Source organism: Eurosta solidaginis, chromosome 1 (assembly GCF_040869045.1).
Source record: "Eurosta solidaginis isolate ZX-2024a chromosome 1, ASM4086904v1, whole genome shotgun sequence".
Taxonomy (NCBI): domain Eukaryota; kingdom Metazoa; phylum Arthropoda; class Insecta; order Diptera; family Tephritidae; genus Eurosta; species Eurosta solidaginis.
In genome coordinates this window covers 313,173,681-313,197,001 of record NC_090319.1, presented here as the reverse complement: position 1 = coordinate 313,197,001, position 23,321 = coordinate 313,173,681, and the positions used below count along the sequence as shown (strand labels likewise).

General features: G+C 36.2%; 1 protein-coding gene across 4 annotated transcripts in view; it reads right to left on the bottom strand.

The window, feature by feature from the left end:
* The window catches only part of beat-IIb (beaten path IIb), a 456,801-nt gene that overhangs the window by 6,687 nt on the left and 426,793 nt on the right, over window positions 1–23,321 (bottom strand). For all 4 annotated transcript variants that reach the window (XM_067772209.1, XM_067772183.1, XM_067772202.1 and 1 more), the window contains exon 6: window positions 14,653–14,965. In XM_067772209.1, the coding sequence (XP_067628310.1) occupies window positions 14,653–14,965 (313 nt within the window). The remainder of the gene's footprint in view (window positions 1–14,652; window positions 14,966–23,321) is intronic.

Below are 23,321 nucleotides of genomic sequence, written 5' to 3'. Positions count from 1 at the left end.
GTAACTTAGAAATAAAATTCTCTCTTAACAGCCACATATTGTTCCAAATAATCTTTTCTAGTTATTTGGTAACATTTTAAAACATTTCTGATAAATTTAATGATTATAAATTCTAATTATTCAATATAGAAGGTTCGGATATCAAAGGGTGGTTTTCTTGCTTTTTTCGCTGGAATTTTTCTTATAATAATATCAAAATTTAACTGCTTGCCAAAACGGATTCAACACAAAACGTGGCAAGTCCTAAAACTAGCTCTTTAGATGAACACGATTTATGAAAGTTTTTGATTCTTGCAAGGACGCTAAAAGAACGTTCTGCACTAGCCAAAGTGACAGGTGTAGAGCAAAAGATACGTAAAGCAATACAAATGTTGGGGAAAATTGTATACAGATTCTGTAGATGGAATATAGCAATTTCAATGGTGACAGACCTTTATCCAAATTTGCTTCGTAAATGTGTTCCAAGTGAATTGTTTCGCATTCTAAGCTTTGAGAAATGTCCGTCTTATATTTTTTGACAAATTTTGCTGCGCTCGCACGAACCGTCGTTTCATCCATGTCTTCAAATTGCAACAAAAAGGAAAACGTCTCGCTCAAATTTCTCATAGCTGCAAATCGTTCATTGATGCCAGTGATTACCGAATCAACGATCACTAGGAATGTATGTGTTTTTAAAATCAGACTCCGAATCATCCGTAATCTTCTCACTTAAATTATCTTCAGAACGTCTTTTGGGTTATCTCTTTCGAATGTCCGGAAACTTTGGCGAAATGTTCAATTGTTTTGCATTCATTTAAGTTGTTTCCCGTTGGTTCCTGATCAACTTCAAATCAGCTAATAAGGCGTCTAGATGTCGGACCTCAACATCTATGGTGGCGTCTCCAGCTTGGAGGACCACGTTTCTTTCATTAATGGTAGTCAGTATTTTGAACCAAATTGAGGACAGAAAAGATACATTCGAACTTGTCGATGTACTTGAGAATGCCGGTAACATCTCCGTATGCTTGCGCAGTCAAATTTGGCTTTTGGCTGAAAGACTAATAAGAGAGCTCGGTACGATTTTTTTGAGGATGTCCCATCGTTGTGGAGTGCTGCTTAAAATAGTAAAACATTTTTGGACAACTCCGAAGAAAGAAATTGCAGCCGTACAAGATTCTCCAGCATCAACACCACATAAATTGGGACTGTGGGTTGCACAAGGCGAGTAATCAGCATTCGAGTTTTTGTCGAGAATGTGACGTTTTGCTCCGTTGTAAGCTCCTTTCATATTGAATTAGATTTTGTAAAGATAGCCATTGAATATAACAATTAATGTGATCTTGAGCATTTTTGTGGGATGGCAGTTTATCGTATAGCTTCTTCCATACCTGGAATTTCGAATATCCGCAGAACAAATTATAGGTCGATTTAAAGTATTTGTGCTTAACAGACGACATGGTAGGCAATAAAAAGCATTCACGCTCTAATTTCTCTCCATTTGGCAAGATTCTGTTTAACAACGAGGTAGGAAATGCCTCGTCATGACAATCATGTGAAAAAATAACAAGACAGTCGTTTAAATAATCTGGACTTTGATACAGAGTTGGTGGTATTGTTGGAAGACTTTTTGAAGATGAACCTTCATCAGTGTCACCACGAAAACTTTACGATTTCGGATTCATGTAAAGCTACATTTTTGTTTAATGTTTTTATTGTCTTCTCAGGCCCAGGCAAAAAATCATTATCAATATTCGTTGCTTTTGAAATTCGGCTTAAAATTTGTACATGGAACAACTAAAGACTCTCCTGAATTAAAACAAAAATGTCTTAGTACCTCTAAGAGAAACCGCGGGCGGGGGGAATCCCCCATCCCACCCCCCTATCGTCGAGCCTATGTGTTCCAAATATAAGCTAAATCGGACCACAAATACGATTTTTTTTAAATATCGGCCTTTGCGCCACCTGGCGGGTTTTTTTTCATATGTCGCCTTCGATTCCTTAGTTTCGATTTTTCTTGGGTCGCTGTCTTTTTATTTATGTATTATTTATCCATGCGCTACCTATCGCATTTCTTCTTATTATTGCATCGTCATTGGATTCTGGATAATGTTCCACGTTTCAAGCGTGTAGTTTATCGGGAAGTCAAACTACAAACTAAACAGAACCGATTAAGAAAGTCGGTATTTGTCTGAAAAATAATTTTTTTATGGCCCAGCAGCAGCAAAAAATTATATAAAAAAAGTTTACAAAAAAGCACCGAAAATTTTGGTACCCAATATTTACGATGAGGAAATCAGTATTTTTTGTTAAATTTTTTGCACTCTTTTTTTTTTTTTTAGCGATAAACATCAGTAGCGAATCGCTACTAGCGATTCAATACCTGGAAGAGAGTGTTTTTCAAAAGAATCAGTTCTCTAGATTAGATTTCCAGCATTCGTGCATCACTGAGTATATAATTCGTTTGAATTGGTGAGAATGTTGAGATTGCATTGCACAGTGTTGTTAGTTGTTTAGTTGTTAGGTTGCCATGGGAGCGGAAAACATTGAGCTATCGAGAAAAGAAAGTTATGAGTACTAACAGCAATGATGCATTGTGATGCTAGCAAATAAAGAAGTAAAGAAAAAAGTTTAAAAATGAAACGGGGAGCGATGAGCAAAAACAAATAAATAAAGAAAAAATCAAGTGCAACACCAATAATACAAAATTAACAAGAATAAAATTTCGTTTTCGAGAATATCGTTATACCCGGATGTAGATTTGAAAAAAGTGAAATTGTTTTTTGATTGGAATCCAAGAGTATGGGAGAGTCATTCGATAATGACTCAATACAATATTTTCAACACATTTTACTGTATAACCTAAACTTGCAATGGCAAGAACGGAAAACAAAAGTTATAGGAAACTGGAAGCAAAACGGAAATAAAAAAAATTTAAGCTTAAATTAAAATAAAAAAATTATAACAATTCTTTTTCAAATCGAAATTGAAATTATACTTAAAATTAAAACTAAAATTAAAAGTAATATTAAAAATAAGATTAAAATGAAAATAAAGATTATAATTAAAATTAAACTAAAACTTAAATTTAAACTAAAAACTTAAAATTAAATTCAAGATTAAGTTTAAAATTAAATAACAAACAAAAATAAAAATAAAAATGTTGATATTGTTTTGCACGGGGCATGACATTGAAAGGGATGAGGAGAGGTAGAGGATAAGAGACAGATTAATGGAAAAATTTTGTAGAGGGAAAGGAAGGAGAAAAAGAAATTAAATGGAAAGTGAAAAAGAAATAAATTATTTTTTAATAACTATTTAAAAATCTTCGATTTTTTTTCTTAATTTCGAAATGAGATTTTGGTATTAGAAAAAATTACAAAGCTTACACACCACTATAGTTACAATGACATGTTTCTGAACTGCACTTCTTCATCAGCTAACTTTTTCTGAGCTGGATTTTGAACTCGAAATCTCCTGCATTCACACTGTTGAAAAGGCCGATGTCTCTGTTCACTTAAATGTGGAATATTAACAGGCACGTTCAACAGAGCTTAATTATTAAAATTGGATTTTTAGCAATGCGTTATTTTCAATGCTTCCGCTGTTCAGTGTTTTTTAAATTTTCTCTTATATCAATAACAAAAAAAAAAAAAAAAAAAAATATTGAAAAAATGTTTGGCTGGGTGTGATAAATTTAATGCAGCTGGGGAGGGTAAGGGACTGTAAAAAAATAAGTTTGGTATGTGAAATATATTAACTGCAGGTATGTTAGCTCAACTGGTTATAATGTTTGAAGAAAATTCATATTCATATATGTATCTTTCAATTCAATGATAAGAATGTTAGCATTTCAAAGTAAAGGTTGTTAGGGAATTTGTTACTAACAAATAAATTGCAAAATATTGCTAAATATGCCAAGTGCCGGCGGCGAATGAAAACATATATGCGTGCGTGCGTGCTTGCTTGCCAGATTGTTGGAAATTAGATTTCATCATTTTCTCCCCAAGTGATTTAAATATATTAGAACAAAAATTCACATATGAGTGCACACATAAATGAAATTTCTAAACTTGAATACACACACGCAAGCACAAACCAAAGTATACGCACATATTTATGTAATACATATACTAAAAGTTATCTACGAAAGAAAAGTTCAACATTAAAGTTTTTGCAAGTACAAATAAAACCGAATTGCTCATTCATTTCGATTTGTTTGTTTCCCTGTTATTTTGGGTTTTTGGTATCGCCGGCAGCAGCAACCTGTGGCTTTGAGGTCCAATTTGCCAACCTCGCTTCCATTATGGCTGCAGGTAATAGCAACTGATTGTGTGCCGTATTAGTGTGTATGTGTATGTCAGTTGCCATAAAGGTCTACCGTTTTGTGAAGTTTAAAGTTTAAGCGAATTTTTGGGGGCGTTTTATCTGTCGCTACGGGAAATTTTCAAGTTGTGCCAAAGTTGCATGCCACATGAAATCATTTCATTTCTTTTATGTTGAAAAGCGCACAAAGCGCAACATGCGACACTAATCCAATTAAAGTGAATGCATACTTTTTGTTATTGTATTCCAGGCATGCTTAACGAACGAAACGATATCATTTCGTTACGATAATCAACGCTAATAAACGAAACGAAGTCACTTCGTTTCCTTTATTAACGTTAAGAACGTCAAATTAACGTTAATTTGACGATCTTAACGTTAATAAACGAAACGAAGTGACTTCGTTTCGTTTATTAGCGTTGATTATCGTAACGAAATGATATCGTTTCGTTCGTTAAGCATGCCTGTTGTATTCTATGTAGTTGTTGGACTGTGTGTCCTGCGTGATGCCCTCATATCGTTTTGGAAGTGATATTATTATTTATGTTTGTTTGCATGTGCGTCCTAAAGGTGCACTCGCTGAAAATGAAAGAACGATGAAAAGGCAATTTTAATTCCCACATGGCTTTGAGGTATTTGTGGTGACATTTGTTTGAAAGTTTAAGTTGTTTTGTGACTGGTGAGTGGAGTTAGGGATTTAGTTTGGCTTAATTTTGCCATATTCACAAGTATTTAGAAACTTGCAAAACCCTTTATTGTGACACGGATTTTGTTGACCTATTGATTTCCTGTGGGGGTGAGTTTTTAATAAAAAAGGATAGTATAGTTACATATTGTGGCGAATATAGATATCACTATGTTGTTAGTAAATAATCGCAACAACAAAACACAGCAAGTAGCGATACTTATGTATTATGAAACGAGGAGATATCTCACACACACACACATGTAGTCACAAGCCGAAGTTGTTACTCACTCATACATACGCATATAGCTCAATTACCAAGCAGGAGATACAACAGTTCTAGAAGGTGAAACGGCTAGACCTTAGTAGAAATATGCGGACGAGGCAATAGAGATTATAAAAGTAGCTCAAGCTGAGGAATTACGACTAATCAGTTTTATTTAAACGCGCTATTAGTTGTGAAGTACATATCGCTCATTTATTTCAATTGTGTCATAACTCAAAAAACACAATTTTCAAGGAGAGCAATTCAGAGATTTTAACTGCCATATGTTGCGCATATAAAGGCATATTTTAATTTTTATAGCACGTGGTAAATTTTTAACTGATCACAAGGAAGTTTTTATACAATATAGATCATGTTATTGGGTAGGTTTATATGTTATTAACTCAAAAGTCATGTTTTTTGAGTCATGACACTATTGAAGTAAATGAGCGATATGAAGTATATGTAAGCTGATGACATTTCATCGTGTGAAGCGAATTTTGAAATCGTGTACGTTAAATATCACGCTCTTGGAGCTTATATCTGTTGTAAGTGCTTTGGGAGTTCTCTTTGATCCGAAGCTGTATTTCAATATGCATATTTCATCAATTATGAATAAAGAAACAGCGCTACTTGGATTTGTGAAACGGTGGGTCCAAGAGTTTGATGATCCGTATCTCACTAAGCTCCTCTCACATCTTTAGTACGTCCAATACTTGAGTACTGCTCGTGTGTCTGGTGCCCGCGGTATCTAAATTATATACAGCGAATTGAGTCGGTGCAGAAATAGTTTTTAATTTTCGCACTCCGTGGCCTTAATTGGGATCCTAATCTTCATCTACCACCATACAAAAGTAGGCTGCTTCTTATTAGTTTGCCAACTTTGGAAAACCGAAGAATATTACTTGGGGTAATGTACCTTCACAAGCTTATCATCGGTGAGATAGACTTTTCTTACCTTGTCAGTCACCTAAACTTCGCTGCCCCTAGCAGAACATTTAGACACTATGTGCCCTTCCACCTATCAATATGCCGAACAAATTTTGCTAAAAATAATCCCGTTGCGTAATTGGTGCTCGTACTATAATGATTTGTATAATTGTACTAGCATGGAATACACTTTTACTGTTTTGCATAATTCAATGATCTCATATCTGACCTGATATTTAATTAAAACGAAAAACAAAAAAAAAAAAAAAAAAAATTCTCTTTTTGTTTAAAGTTGAATTTAATTCTTAAAGTTCCTATGTATTTAATCTTAATGTAAGCTTTTAAATTTACAAATATTTCTTATCTAATTATATTCTTTTTAATAGTCGACCGCGTTGTGTCTGTTGTTGATTTTAAATAAAATAAAATAAAATAAAAAACAAAATAAGTAATAAGTGGACTAAATAAAGACCATATTGAAATACTGAATATTCGAGTTATTTATTTGACAGTTCAGCGATAAGAACATTAGCAGAAGGTGCACAATAATCTGAATTCTCCAGAACTCGTTACAATATTTTCATACAAGCAATACGAAAGCGCTTTAGGCCTTGTATTAAATTCTGGAATAATCGCTTAATTGCTTCACGTTGTTGCCTAACCTAGCGCGCCAGTCTTCTACTTTTAACGATATTGGCATGAATAGTTACGAGCACCTGGAAACTTATCCACCTAGTGGAGTCCTGCTCTTTACTTTGTTGTAAGTGGTACTGATGATATAAATACCAGGTTTTTATGGTACCAAGCGTGATGCTATTTTAAAAGCCTAATAATTTTAATATCTTCCTCATACGCCATCTTCTATGCCCTTCTTTTATTTTCTCTCTAATCATACCTCCTCTTGAGGGCTTCACGAATCCCAAAAGTTTTGTCTTAATGGCGGGTTTCTAGCAATAGAACAATATGCTAGATATATGTAGTCTTAACTGCGAAATTTCTTTAGCTGACAGGCTCGTCGAAATTGACATGGTTTAAGATATCATAGCGCAGATCAAATTTTAATTTGAAAGCGTGGAACCATATTAAGAATACTGTCTCCAAAATTTGAATATTTCTGTGATATTTTTAAGCCATCTTGACACGACTACCACTTTTGCTCAGTGGATAATATAATATGTTTTCCTCGACCTGGGATTAGGGTATAGGTTGTCGTTTTTTGATCTTTCTCGCTAATCAGATATGTGAAGACGTTTTCCATTCACAGAATAAATAAGCTGCATACGTCGTTTCACTGGTCGTTCTTTTTGTTTTTGCAGTTTGTTTTTGGTCGTTCTTTTTGTTTTTCCGGTTTCGTATACTTCCGTTATTTATGATGTTTTTTTATTATGTTGTAGAACTTTTCCGTATTTTCGTAAAAAGGAGGAGTGAGTAGTAAAAACACTAAATGTGAAAAAAAAACATTGAGAAAGCGTCATTCAGACAAGTGCCTATCAAACCTAATGCCAGTATGTGTAGTTTTGTGTAGTTTTTTGACTCAGGTTGCAATAATTAGCAAGCTTAGTTTCAACCTTAATATTAATGTGACTGTAAATAAGACTAGGAGTGTGTCAGCACTCGTAAAGTGAAGGTCAAACAAATTTAACGACCCTTATGTTACCAAAGCCTTTTTTAAAATATCTGAAAGGCCGTAGGTAAAATATGAATCTATAGATTTGCAATCCGCGCTATGGAGTTCATTGAGATAGGCTATAATGAATTCGAAAACTGTGAATTTTTTTTAGTTTAGTGATGGCAACTTAAACGGTTTTTGGTTTATGACCAATAATGTTTATGAAATTGACTTTATGAGAAGTGGACGGTGCCACGCCCCTTTTCCAAACACTTCACAGTTGTGTATACTAAGTATGACTGAAACTTCTATAAACACTTCACAACAATCAAGGAGGGGTACTCCTCTACCATACCAAGTTTCCTTAACGCAATGAGGTAAAAATAATGCACCGAATTTTGGGAAATTGTAATAATTCTGCACCTTCTGCTTATGTTCGAATCGTTGAATCGTCGAGTAAATATCTTCAATATTTAGTATTGCAAAATGGTTTTTAATTAGGCGACTTTGGGGGTAGTATAACTACACTTCACTAAGAGCGTGTTTAAATCAAACTGATTACCGATTCCTCATGTTGCGCTGCTTTCATACATCTTTACATCTTTCGCCTATTTCTCCTAAGGTCTAGACCTTCCACAAACATGCCTTCTAGAACAGTTGTATCTCAAACTTGGTTATTTAGCTATATACATGTATATATGTAGTTTATGTTTTCTTCTAGCCATATACGTGTATATGTGTGAGTATCAGCTTCTGCTCTTAGCTACCGGCTACATATATGTATGTGAAATAATCTCGCTACTTCATGCTGCTGGTTATGTGTATGGAATATTCTTCGTTGCCTTGTACATAAGTGTGGCTGCTTGTTTTAATGTGTACATGTACACAAGAGTAATGATAGTGATTATTTACTAACAGCATAATGATGCAAATTTTCGCCACAAAAAAAATAGGTTGGAAAAATATTTTAGTCGCCAATAATTAATTCTTTGGTTCACAGTAAAATTATATAGATAGTTTCAAATTATTATTAAGATTAAGTGGTAGGGTTAGGTTGAACTGACGGGTCAATGAAGACCAAAAAAAGACTGAATGTGTCCATATGTTATCATCATTTGTTCGACGACTAAACCGAAAAGCCCAACTAGGCACCAGAATTTATGTTGTAGAATAACCCCGTTTTCTTGGCACTTAGGACTTAGTTAATTTCTGCTTCAAGGTCTAGCCACTCTGCCGCCCCTAGAAACTGGAGCTTTGATCTAACAATCGTAGGACACCGGCAGAGAACTTGCTCTACCGTTTCTTCCTGTAGATCGCACTTCCTTTAAGTGCTATTACTGATGAAGTCTAACGTAAAGGCATACGACGACAGATGCAGTGTCCAGTTAGTATGCTAATCGTGAGCCTTAAGACTTGTCTCTTTAGATATATGAGCAGTTTTGTAAGTCTAACGTCATAGGAGTTGCACATGATCTTAGAATATTTGCAACCCCGCGTTTCTGTCCACACGCTTTTCTTGCTTGGCAGTTCGTTTTTCCTTTTGATTTCTCCCAAACGGTTGGGAACATCTACTGTCGATTCATCGAGTGCGACAAACGCCTTTGCCAACTCAGCTGTCAGTACGTTACCTTCTATCCCTTTTTCACCGAGAACCTTGTTTGGATGTATTATTCGGCCTGAGGGAAGTCTCTTCGATACTTCTTTGCATTCCAAGACACTTCTTGATGAAGTATTGTTTGAGATTATTACTTTGAACTCCTCCTGACTAGCAATATACATATATATTGATGCGACTAAAGCTTAAACACTTTATCCTTTCCCCATGAAAGACATTGCAGTAATCTGGAAACTTCTTGGATCTACTCATTTCTAGATCGATACAGTAAACAGCAGACCCGACCCCTTGCATTTCTTTGGAGCAATCGGTATACGCGTGTAAAGTAGTATAATGGACCTCTTTCGAAGGCCAAGGGCGGGACTGTTTTCGTTCACCCTTTTCTAAATGCCACGTGGTCTTAAGCTTTGTTGTAGTTATTAGCGCCAGAGTTTTGGCGATTAGGTCTGGAGCTGGGATGTGCAGAATGGTGTGCTTTCCGAAAAACCAGAACAAAGAATGAGCTTGACAATTGTTGTAAATACGCAATGTGCGAGCTTGAGACATTCATCCTAGCATCCTCTTGTAGGCATACCGTGCCATGTATCTGTCTTCTACATTGGGTTTTAACGATGACTTACTATATACTGTGACATCACTATCCTGTTAGTAAATAATCACAACAAAAAAAAAAAAACAAAAAAAGCAAGCAGCCACACAATAATGTACAAATCAACGAAGAATATTCCGCACACATAAGCAGCAGTTCGAAGTGAATAAATATCTCACATGCACACATGTAGTCATCAGCTAAGAACAGAAGTTATTACTCATACATACACACACATATAGCTAAGTAACCAAGTACGAGATACAATTGTTCGTGAAAAGTCTACACCTTAGGAGAAATCAGCGAACGAGTGTATAAAATCAGCGCAAGCTGAGGAATAACGAACCAGTTTGATTTAAACAAGCTTTTATGAAGTACGTTATAGTGAAGTATAATTGTACTACCCCAAAGTAGTATAATAAAGACCATTTTGACATACTGAATATAAGAGTTATTTATTAGACAGTTTAGCGATTCGAACTTTAGCATAAGGTGCATAATTATCAGAAATCCCCAGAAATAGTTAAAATATTATAAGCCCTCCAAGCTTAGGTTTAGTCCAATAGGGGCCTTTTATCTCCTAGTAAATAAAACTAAATCGGGTTTTCAACGTAAGCGGTAAACCTGGTCCCAGATGCGTCTGATGCAGCAGAGAGCGGATTGTGGGTAGACATCTGCCGCTTATGATGACCGAAACGTAATCTGCATACACCGTTAGCTTGACTGGTCCTCTGTCAAATCGCCTAAGCAATTGGTTGATGACTAGCGTCCCCAGTGTTTTTGATAATACAACACCTTGCTGTGTTCTTCTGTTGCCAGATTTTGTGGCCTCGCATAGACCACAATGTTCAGAAAAACATCTTGGGCAGATTCCTCTTGTTCTCTATATTCATGATCTCCTTATGTAGCAGGGATGCACCTTAACGTTAAGCTAATCTTTTATCAAAAAATTTCCACCGTTTCCGTTGAAACACTTCGAAATATTATCGATAAAGAAATTATCAAGATAAATTGTATCTCGTTTTTAACCGAAACGAAAAGCTTTCGTTAACGTTAAAAACGTTAACACATTAACAAATACTGATAATTTATTTTTGAATTGTGCTGGCAATGCTATAGCCATGGTGAAGCCGTAAGGTAGTAACAGCGAGCGGACATACACACAAACTCCATGTAATTTGTTTGTGTAATTCGTTGGTGGTAATGTTAAAAATACTCTGAGAAATGTTCGTACTGTCAAAATTCATGAGAAAAGTTGCAATCAGCTTGGCTAATGCTTTCAATTTTAATGACTCCGCCATCAATCAGCTTTGCCAGCATAGTTTGAAATTAATAATCACCATAAACGATTTAATTTCGTTTTTATATGGCAGAAAACGAAGCAAATCCATTTCGTTAATTTGACGTTCTTAACGATAATAAACGAAACGAAATGACTTTGTTTCGTTTATTAACGTTAATTATCGTAACGAAATGATATCGGTTAATTTTTTAAGGATGCCTGTTATGTAGTATCGGTGTAGCGCATTTTGTGCTGGAGAGATTAAGCTTCATCTAGTAATAAATTAACCCTAGTTAGATAACGTACGTCTGTGACACGTACGTGTCGTTTTAATTTTGCTCTCAGTCTCTCACAATCGTTCTCTACATTCTCATTCTCAATTTTCTCAGCTACCATTACCAGCTTGCCAGTGGGGGTGTTTTTCAGTAGCAACTTTTTTGTTTGCTGAAATATATTCGATTATTTTAAAAAATAACGTCTAAGAGACGTATCGTTATCTTTTACATGACTACAAATTTTGTGTGTAATTTTTGCCTTAAATGGTAATTTTAGCTAATATTTTTTTAAGTATGTTAGGTTAGGGTGCAAGGGCTGAGCTGGACACTATGGTAACAGCTCACTACTTAGGCCACCAATGGGCCCATTGTAATACCCTATACGAACTCAAAGAGGACCCCTACCCTGCCTAAGCGGGCCAAACCACCTCGTGGAAATTATAAATTTTGCTAGAGCCTTTACTTCATAGCTAGAGACCTCAGCGAGGTCATGTAGAAAAGGTTTACCAAGGATGGCCAACATATGCCTACTAAGCGCTGGACAATGCCAGAGAACGTGCTGGACACTCTCTTCCTCTTCTGTACATCTGCAGCTGCGACAATAGTCGAAGGTCTTTGGCTCCATTCTAGCACCATGCGTGCGTATTAAACAATGCCCTGTTAGAACCCTAATCAGGGACGATAGAACTGATTTGTTTATAATCAGAAGTGCTCCTGTGCGCCTCTTGTCATATGAGGGCCAGGTTTGCCTGAATGTTTCACACGATGATATGGCTGACCATAATCCATTTGCAATTCTTATAGTGCTTGTGTCCACACGAAGCCTGAAAGTGGACATGGGTATACCTACCGAATCATTTCCCGGAAGGATATGATCAGTGGTGCCAGCTCATCTGCTCTGCTGTTGCCTTCAATATCCCTGTGCCCAGGTACCCATATAAAGCTGATACTGAAGTGCTGAGCCATCTCGTTAAGAGATCTGCGGCATTCGACGAATGAATCCAGGGCCTTTAATGCGGCCTGGCTGTCTGAGAAAATAAACACCCGTTTACCATCCTTAGGCATAGACCCGAGATGGTTCACAGCCCTATGAATTGCCAGCATTTCCGCTTGGTAAACACTACAGTGATCTGGTAGGCGAAAAGGGACTTCTAGACCCAGATCCGGCGAAAATAGGCATGCTCCCACCTTCCTGCCAAGCTTAGAACCATCCGTGAATACGTTGATGGCACCCGGTACCGTATGTTGTCTGGTATTCCAGTCCTGCCGCGATGGTATATATATACTATAGTTTTTAACGAAGGCGTTCTTTGGCGTGCAGTAGTCAGTGCGCACCGGTATTGGGACTGGGGCGTTCGTGTCCAGGATTGTTGCGTGTCCACTAGATCCAATTGACCAGAGACCTGTTTCCCTTATGCGTAGAGCGGCGATGACCGCTATTTCCTTCGCCACCAGGTCAAGAGGTGGAAGGTATAGCATTTTGTTGAGTGTTTCAGATAGAGTGGAGCCGAGAGCCCTGGTGATGCAGAGCTCCGTACTCCGTTGCATCTTTTGCAGCATTTTAAGATAGGTAGTGTTAGCTAGTGCAGGCCACCAGACCAAGGCACCATAAAGAATAATCGGGCGCACAATGGCTATATAAATCCAGTAGGCCACCTTAGGGGAGAATCCCCAGGAGGTGCAAATTGCCCTCTTGTAGGTGAATAGCGCTGCTGCTGCCTTCTTACATCGCTCCACTATACGGTCGCTCCATAATAGCTTCCTATTCAGAATGACTCGCAAATACTTGACTTGATCGCTAAACGCTAAAAACGTACCCCCAATTCTTGGCGGTGTTAGATTTGGTACTATGTACCTCCTCGTGAAGAGGATAAGCTCGGTTTTATCCGGGTTTACTTCCAAACCTATGTCTGTGGCCCAGTGCGAAATTTTGGATAGTGCCCCTTCCATTAGGGTGCAAAAAGTTTGCGGAAATTTCCCCCGCATTGTGACGCAGATGTCATCTGCATACGCGGTCACTTGGTGACCTTCTGATTCCATGAGGCGTAGTAGTTGGTTGACGGTAACCACCCAAAGTAGCGGAGAGAGAACACCTCCCTGCGGAGTGCCTCTGCTGATCGGTCTGCGGATCACGCATCCACCTAGCTCAGTTTTATTCTGCCTACGCGTAAGCAGATTGTATATAATCTCCACCAGGCACGCGTCCACCCCCAGATCGGTCAGCGCCCAGGGTGATGGCCTCCGGGAGAACGTTGTTGAAGGCACCCGCTATTTTTTAAAGTACAGTTTAAAAGAGTTAATTCATTCAATTGAAGTACAAAAAATGTATTTTATTTTAATTTTTTTGCTCTAAACTGAGGACGAAAGAAAAGACTGATTTTTGCATGGACAAGTCCAAGACAAGTCCAACTTAATTTTTAGTATATTAAAAAAACAATATTTTTGTTTATAAAACATTTAAAACAAGTGAATATATATCAAATAAATTAAAAAAAAAAATTAAGTTTTTTTTATATCTTTAGGGTCCTTAAACTTGAACACTTCTCTCAGACGTTCGTTATTTTTCTAGGGTAAAAAAATAACTTTATCTTTCTAGGGTTAATAAAGACGCCGTAAGCCTAACATTTAAGTGAAAAGCTCAGCCTTCATCTCCTTGCAGCTATGAATATAGACTCAGGATATTATTATTATTATTTGGAGTTATACAAATAGGATTTATGTTATCAATTCAGCCTTTACGAGGGGTAGTTAACCGTAAATACGAAAGTTACCCATAGCTTGTGTTCATAGTCGTTTGTTAGTATTATTGAGTAAGTAAAATTATTATTTCCTTCACTTAGGCAAATCATCTATAGCCAAATAGCATAATATAAATGCGATCACAGTAAAGTTTTATCAAAATACACATTCGAATATTATTCACAAAATTTCCACTAAGTCAACCAACATTAAATTACCTTTAATCTTTTGAACATAAATTTAGTAGCATTCAAGTCTCCTAATATGTGTATGTATGTTTATCTACACATTATCTCTACCAAATATGTATTTATGCATTCATGCATACACACAAAAATATTTAATCTATTGCAAAACTCACCTCTCGCTGGCACTGGATCCTTTTGTGGGGTACCCAATTCGATTTCCTTATATTCTTGATACAAATCACCAATTTGTGCTGTGCAACGCAAAACCAAACCACCATTGCCAATAATACCAATACCACCATCATTATGTGTACTATATGGTACACCAATAGAACTTTGACTACCGCCACCACCCAGGTGATTCATCAAGTGCTGGGTATTAATGGCGGCAGCAAAATGTGCTGCATGCAATTGCAGTTTCAGGCTTAGTCTCGACGCTATTAAATTGTCAACCGTTCTGATGTATTGCGTTTCGTCCGTTGTTACCTGTGAAATAACAATAAGAACAACAAATTTAAAAAAAGCAGACATGAAAAATAGAGTTTAAATGATAAAAATTGTTAAGCAGCTGTAGAATCGAGTGTATTGAATTGTCGATGAAGATATTTGTAAGTAGAGTTGTTCATACTAGTAGTTAGCCAAAGTTGTTAGGTAAAAGTGAACAAAGTGGCCCGGAGCGTACATATGTACCATCATGCTGAATACGAATATAAGTACAGATTGTAGATATATGTACAAATTAAGCTGGGTCGATTTGCATGGACGAAAGTTAACCCATATCGCACCATCGATTTTTCGATAGGTTTTGGGTTCAGGGAAAAAAAGTTCCACTAAGCATACCCAAAAAAATAATTTTCGAGCCTGCAAAATTTGAGTTTTTCGACGTTTTTTTCCTTGATTTTTAAGGTTTTTTCATGACCTACTTAAAAACCTTTCATTTGATTTTAAGATTTACAAAATTGTCCGCTAAAAACTTTGGCGATTACATTAAGAGTTTAAAAAAAAAAACATTTTTTTTTTGTTTTTGGGACTTGTTTTGGTCGAAATCGATTTTTTTAATTTTCATGGCTCCAAATCATTGTTTATGTATATGTTCCCGTAGACCCACTAATAAGTATACCAAAATGATCAGGGGACGAGCTAAGTTGATTTAGTCATGTCCGTCTGTCTGTCTGTCCGTTTGTTTGAACGCAAACTAGTCCCTCAATTTTTGAGACATCCTGATGAAATTTGGTAAGCAGGCATGAAGGGGATTTGGCATTTGTCGGAATCGGCCGGATCGGACCACTATAGCATATATCTTCCATACAATCGATTGTTCAATAAGAGGGTTTTCGCCATTTCTGCCCCATTTCTGCCTCATTTTAAAAGCTAGCAACATCAAATTTTACCACAAGCTTATGTATTGCGCATAGATTGTTGTCTGAAAAAATCATCAAGATCGGACTAAAAATCGATTTCGACAAAAATGATGAAAATCCTCATACCTGAACAGTCGGTTGTATGGGATATATATTATAAATATGTCCGATCTTGATAATTTTTTCAGACAACAATCTATGCCCAATACGTAAGCTTTTGGTAAATTTTGATGTTGCTAGCTGTTAAAATGAGGCAGAAATGGCGAAAACCCTCTTATTGAACAATCGATTGTATGAGAGGTATATGCGATCCGGTCGATTCCGACAAATGTCAAATCCCTCATCAAAATATATCTGCTTACCGAATTTCATCAAGATATCTCAAAAATTGAGGTACTAGTTTGCGTTCAAACAAACGGACAGACGGAAAGACGGACGGACGGACGGACACACGGACAGACGGACATGGCTAAGTCAACCTAGCTCATCCCCTGATCATTTTGGTTTACTTATTGGTGTGTCTAACGGAAACATATACATAAAAAATGATTTGGAGGCTTGAAAATGAAAAAAATCGATTTCGACCAAAGCAAGTCCCAAAAACCAAAAAAAAAAATTTTTTTTTTAAACTGTTAATGCCAACGTTTTTATCGCATAATTTTAAGTGGGATAGGAACTATGAGACAAATTCGTTTTCTTCGGCAACACTTTTGCACGTTTCTGAAGAAACCCTTAAAAAAAATGGTGAAAAAATAAATTTTTTCACCAAAACACTCCTCAAAACCCAAAAAATATTTTTTTTTTTTTTTGAAAAAACTGTTATCGCCAAAGTTTTTAGCGGACAATTTTGAGTTTTACAGGGTATACATGAAAATTTTGAAATGAAATGAAAATTTTTTAAGTAGGTCATGAAAAAACCTTAAAATTCAAAAAAAAAGTCAAAAAACTCAAATTTTGCAGGTTCGAAAATTATTTTTTTGGGAATGCTTAGTGGAACTTTTTTTCCTGAGCCCAAACTTACTTACTTACTTAATTGGCGCTTAACCGTCTAAACGGTTATGGCCGTCCAACAAGGCGCGCCAGTCGCTCCTTCGCTCCGCCAACCGGCGCCAATTGGTCACACCAAGGGAGTTTAAATCGTTTTCCACCAGGTCCTTCCAACGGAGTGGGGGCCGCCCTCTACCTCTGCTTCCATAGGCGAGTTCCGATAGAAACACTTTCTTGGCCGGAGCATCATCTTTCATTCGCATAACATGGCCTAGCCAGCGCAGCCGCTGCGCTTTAATTCGCTGGACTATGTTGATGTCTGCGTCCTGAGCCCAAAACCTATTGAAAAATCGATGGCGCGAGATAGGTTAATAAATCGACCCAGTTTAATACATATATATACATGTAAGCATTTAAATGCATATTTATGCACACGATTTGTCGCCTACGAAAACTTTAAGGCGTACAAAGTACCCGATTATATGAACAAAATGTACTCAATTGAAAATAAAGACTTTTTTTTTGTTGTAAGCGCTAGATTGAGTGCTAGTAGTTGTGCTTGCGCCAAGGTCCAGTTAAAAATAAAAAATAAATATAAGGCGCGATAACCTCCGAAGAGATCTAAGGCCGAGCTTCTCTTCCAATTTGCGTCGTGCTCCTCTTGATTTTCCCTACAAATTGGCCGGACGGGACCTACATGTTTTATGCCGACTCCGAACGGCATCTGCAAAGCAGATGAGTTTTCACTGAGAGCTTTTCATGGCAGAAATACACCCGGAGTGCTTGCCAAACACTGCCGAGGGGCGACCCCGCTTAGAAAAATTTTCTTCTAATTGAAAAATCTTATTTCTAAAATTTTGATGTTGCTTTGCCCGGGAGTTGAACCCAGGGCATACGGTGTGATAGGCGGAGCACGCTACCATCACACCACGGTGGCCGCCAAGGTCCAGTTAACGTTGTAAATTATGGTAGTGCAGTGATTAACGCCGTTTGGGGTATGTGTGTGTGTGTGTGGTGACACTAATTAATTTGAAAATATAACACCTGAAGTGAGAAAATAATGAGCTTTTGACTCTTTCATTGGAGTTATTCAGTGTCTCCTTTAAGTTGTTAATGATCGAATGCATGTGAGTAAAGAAAGATACGGGAGCGATGTACAAAGTTGAGAACTTTATTTAACGCTTAACTGAAAAGAATTTGGATTTGGTTTACATATTAAAGAGTATATAGACGCACACGTTTTGAAGTATTTCTTTAATATTTAGCTATACTTTTTTGAACACGCTTATATTAGATTCACTTCGACGAATGTAATACCAATTTCACATAGAAAGTTAATGAAACAATTAGTAAAATTTTAACATGAATGCCATTATTGAGCTAAATCTTCAATACCAAATACAAAGTCTTAATTATCTCATTATTGCTTTATTGGGTGTCTAATGGAGTTAAGAATTGAGTCGGTTGCTTGGTGTATCGGATTTTATTGCAAAAGCAAAAAATGACAATCGAAAAACCTCGCGTGGCCTTTGTGCATAGCTTAGATAACCACGAGACAAACGTTTGGTGACTTTACATCCAACTCAGATAGTAGCCTTGAGGGCAGACTGATTTAGAATGGAGAAAAAAAAAACAACAACAAGGGACGGGACTATCTTAAGTTGTGCCAAAGACTTCATAACTTTAATGAATGGAGCTGAACAATAATGTGTTAAAATTTCAAGAATTTATAAAATCTGAACAATACGTTGTATGGGATAAATATTATATACATGACCGAACTTGACGATTTTTTCCGACAATAATATATGCCTTATTTATAAACGTCTGATAAAATTTCAATCTTCTAGCCGTTAAAATGAGGAACAAATAACAAAAACCCTCTTAATCGGAGAATTGGTGGTATTGGTGATATATATTACGACAAATGATTAATCGGAAACCCAAATGTACCCGCTCAACAAATATCAAGATATATCAAAAATTGAGGGAAAATTTTGCGTACAAACAGATTGACAGACTGACGGACGGACACGGCTAAATCCACTTAGCTCGTCATGCTAATCAGTTCGGTATATTTAAATATAGAGAGACTCTTTTCCTTTAAGGATAGAGAATTTTGAGAACCGTGACAAACCTAATATACCAAATCATTTTTATAAAAGATATAATTAAGCTGGTGACAGGAGTTATGTACGAGCAGATAAAACGAATGAAGCCATGAGTGAAAACTGTGGTAGGCTGTAAGTTAATTAAGGTACAACAGACGCGGTTTGTGGGGCAGATGGGAGGCGAAGAACCTCCATTAAGAATGAAAAGTTATCTAAACACAGCCAATTAAGGAAAAGTGGGGAAAGGGCTATTAATCCGGTCTCTAATAGCAGTTCGAGCTGCGACAAATGGACTTCGAAAAAGCTCATGGGTTTGAATTTATACAACGACGGTGTAAGGCGGATTAGCTTGGGCAGTAAAGGGATAGGGTTTATCGAATATGTTGAACTAGTCAAACAGTAAGGGAAAAACCTTCCTCCGTTCCTTCGAACAGACTCGATGAAGTAGCTTATACCACCCAGAGTCAGCTCGCTTGTATTACGAGTGATTGTGCTTCTGAAAACATTCTGTCTATAGAGCTGCGTTAAGATCGAGCTAAAGGAACATTGTGCCAATACTACATAAAGTTTGAGAGAAAAAGACGACTTTTATTACACAGCTGAGCAGAGCTCACAGAGTATATTAACTATGTTCGCATAACGGTAAGCCGTAACGGCATAAACTAATCGAGATAGATATAGACTTCTATATATCAAAATGATCTGGGTGAAAAAAGAAATTGATTTAGCCATGTCCGTCCGTCCGTCTGTCTGTCCGTCCGCCTGTAAACACGATAACTTGAGTAAATTTTGAGGTATCTTGATGAAATTTGGTATGTAGATTCCTGGGAGCTCATCTCAGATCGCTAATTAAAATTAACGAAATCGGACTACAACCAGGCCCATTTTTTTGATATCGAAAATTTCGAAAAACCGAAAAAGTGGGATAATTCATTACCATAGAAGGATAAAGCGATGGAACTTGGTAGGTGCGTTGACCTTATGACGCAAAATAGAAAATTAGAAAAATTTTGGACAATGGGCGTGGCACCGCCCAATTTTAAAAGAAGGTAATTTAAAAGATCTGCAAGCTGTAATTTGGCAGTCGTTGAAGATTTCATGATGAAATTTGGTAAGCACGTTACTCCTATTGCTATATATTTGCTAAATAAAAATGAGCGAAATCGGATGACGAACACGCTCACTTTTAAAAAATTTTTTTTTAAAGTCAAATTTTAACAAAAAATTTAATATCTTTACAGTATAAAAGTAAATTATGTCAAAATTCGACTCCAGTAATGATATGGTGCAACAAAATACAAAGATAAAAGAAAATTTAAAAATGGGCGTAGCTCCGCCCTTTTTCATTTAATTCATCTAGAATACTTTTAATGCCATAAGTCGAAAAAAATTTACCAATCCTTGTGAAATTTGGAAGGAGCATAGACTCTAGAACGATAACAGTTTTCTGTGAAAATGGGCGAAATCGGATGAAGCCACGCCCAGTTTTCATACACATTCGACCGTCTGTCCTTCCGCTCGGCCGTTAAAATGATAACTTGAGCAAAAATCGATATACTTTACTAAGCTCAGTCCACGTACTTATCTGAACTCACTTTGTATTGGTATAAAAAATGGCCGAAATCCGACTATGAAATGGCCGAAATCCGACTCGAAAATTACGAAAAATGAAAAAATGCCATAATTATATACCAAATGCGAAAAAAGGGATGAAACATGGTAATAGGATTGGTTTATTGACGCAAAATATAACTTTAGAAAAAAACTTTTTAAAATGGGTGTGACACCTACCATATTAAGTAGAAGAAAATGAAAAAGTTCTGCAGGGCGAAATCAAAAGCCCTTACAATCTTGGCAGGAATATTGTTCGTAGTATTACATATATATGTATATAAATTAGAGGTACCCGACAGATGATGTTCTGGGACACCCTGGTCCACATTTTGGTCGATATCTCGAAAACGCCTTCACATATACAACTAAGGGCTACTCCCTTATAAAACCCTCATTAATACCTTTAGTTTGATACCCATATCGTACAAACACAATCTAGAGTCACCTCTGGTCCACCTTTATGGCGATATCTCGAAAAGGCGTCCATCTATAGAACTAAGGCGCACTACGTTTTAAATAATCATTAACACCTTTCATTTGATACATATGTCATACAAACACATTCCAGGGTTACCTTATGTTCATTTTGCTAAATGGCGATTGTAGGGTTCTTAATATTTTTATTTAACTTTGTATTTAAGTTACTTTGAACTTTGTAATTTTAAAAATGCTTTATCAATATTTTAATTTTCTATATTGATTTTTTCAATTTTCAAAAATTTTCATGATGGTGAAAAATTTAGAAAGAATTTGACGCATACATGTTGGCGTTCTAAAAAATATAATTTAAAATTTTGTTATAAAATAAAAACGTAGTTTCAATTACTACAGTGATTTTCCCTTATTTTGTCTCCAAAGCTCTCAGCTGAGTATGTAATGTTCGGTTACACCCGAACTTAGCCTTCCTTACTTATTTTCATTAAAAACAAAAACTTATAAAGACGTAAAACGAGTAATTGAAATACTATCTAGAAGGAGTGGCACCTAAAGATCTTAAAAAGAAAGTTAGCGTTAGGGAAAAAAAAAACGTTGGCCCAGTTTAGTAAGCGGTTCGTCCATATCATACAATGCGAGTTATTGAATCAATCTGGCCAATTGGTTTCACAAAGTGCTGAGCAGAAGTTTTAAAGTTCGTGCGAAAATTATACTAATGGTAGCGCTAAACCGATAGGTCTTCAAATCAAATTTGAAAGGGATAACGAAAAATCGTTCCGATATACATCAATGAGCCACCCTATCGGAAACTCAACATAACAAAACGTGTCTGATAAAACAAGGTTGCTAACGTAAAGGCGTTTATGCTAAATTATTGCCAATCCCAGAAAGTTAATAAGCTGTATACATGAATAATTTAAAGTACGATTGTGAGTGCATACAATTATTTTAATCATAAATGGCTATGCTTTAGTACAACTAAAAATTACAGCTAAAAAATTCAGTACAATCCGCAAATAAAGTATTTTTTTAATGCCACAAAAGTTAAAATTCATTACTTGTAGCTGCTTTAAATACATGTTTACATAATATATTACAACTAGGACCACTTAACGTAATATTTCTGAGCATCCTCCATCTCCAAGTATGTGTGCTTTGGTTCAAATGCGACGCTCGTATGTTAAAACTTGCGTTCATGTGTGCGTATGATTGTGCTCGTATGCACAGTGGGTCAAGTTATAAATATTTCCCTATAATATTATTAACACATTGCTTTGGTAATATCTGCAGCGGCCCGCCTCTCAAGTTGTATAAGTCATGTACGTAGTACAAAAAAAAATGTCTGAAGTGAAAAAAATTTTCGGAAAAAACTTACTTGTATTACAAGACTTGTATCTAACTTCCAACCATATGTACATAGCCGAATTTATCGAAAAATATCTCACGTGATAAAAATATCTTCGGTTCAAAACACCACTAATAAACAACCAAACGGGCTATGAACGACAAACCTTTTAGCGGTTATTGAAATAGGCACGAAATGAGGCGAGACAGTCTGTTAGCTACGTTGGTGAGATCAGTTGCTCCTTAAGTAGTTAGCATGTTGATGATCTGTATAGTTTTGTTTCGTCACAGCTAAAGCTGTGCTTAGGTAAAAAAAATAAATAATAGTTTAAAAAAACTAAAAAAAAACACGCTTTTATAGCTAACCGAACTAAAAAATAGAAAATTATTTTCAATTAAAAAGAGTTTATATAACAGTAGTAGAAGGTCAAACAATCATTTATAGTTAATCACCTCAAAATAAAATTATAATAAAATTTAAGATATTAACAGAATAATTTAATTCAGAGTAAACAGCGTGGGGTGCATTTGACTACATTTCATATCTTTCCTCTCAGATAGTTGCCAATAGAATGATTGTAACATTCAATATCAAGCACCCCACGCTCTTTACTGTGAATTAAATTATTCTGTTAATATCTTAAATTGTATTATAATTTTATTTTGAGGTGATTAACTATAAATGATTGTTTGACTTTCTACTACTGTTATATAAACTCTTTTTAATTGAAAATTGTTATCTATTTTTTAGTTCGGTTAGCTATACAAGCATGTTTTTTTTTAGTTTTTTTAACTATTATTTATTTTAAATTTTTTAGTTCAAGTAATTTTAAAAGTTTTAGTTGAGAGTGATGAAACCTCGAAACGCCAGCGGTCCATGGATGAATCCAACCCCACGGCACCGAAAAGGGCCAATACGCAGGGAGGCTGGACGCGGTCTTTCGCCGAAATTGCCAAGGGTCGGCAGATCATTGGCATTATAGACGAGAG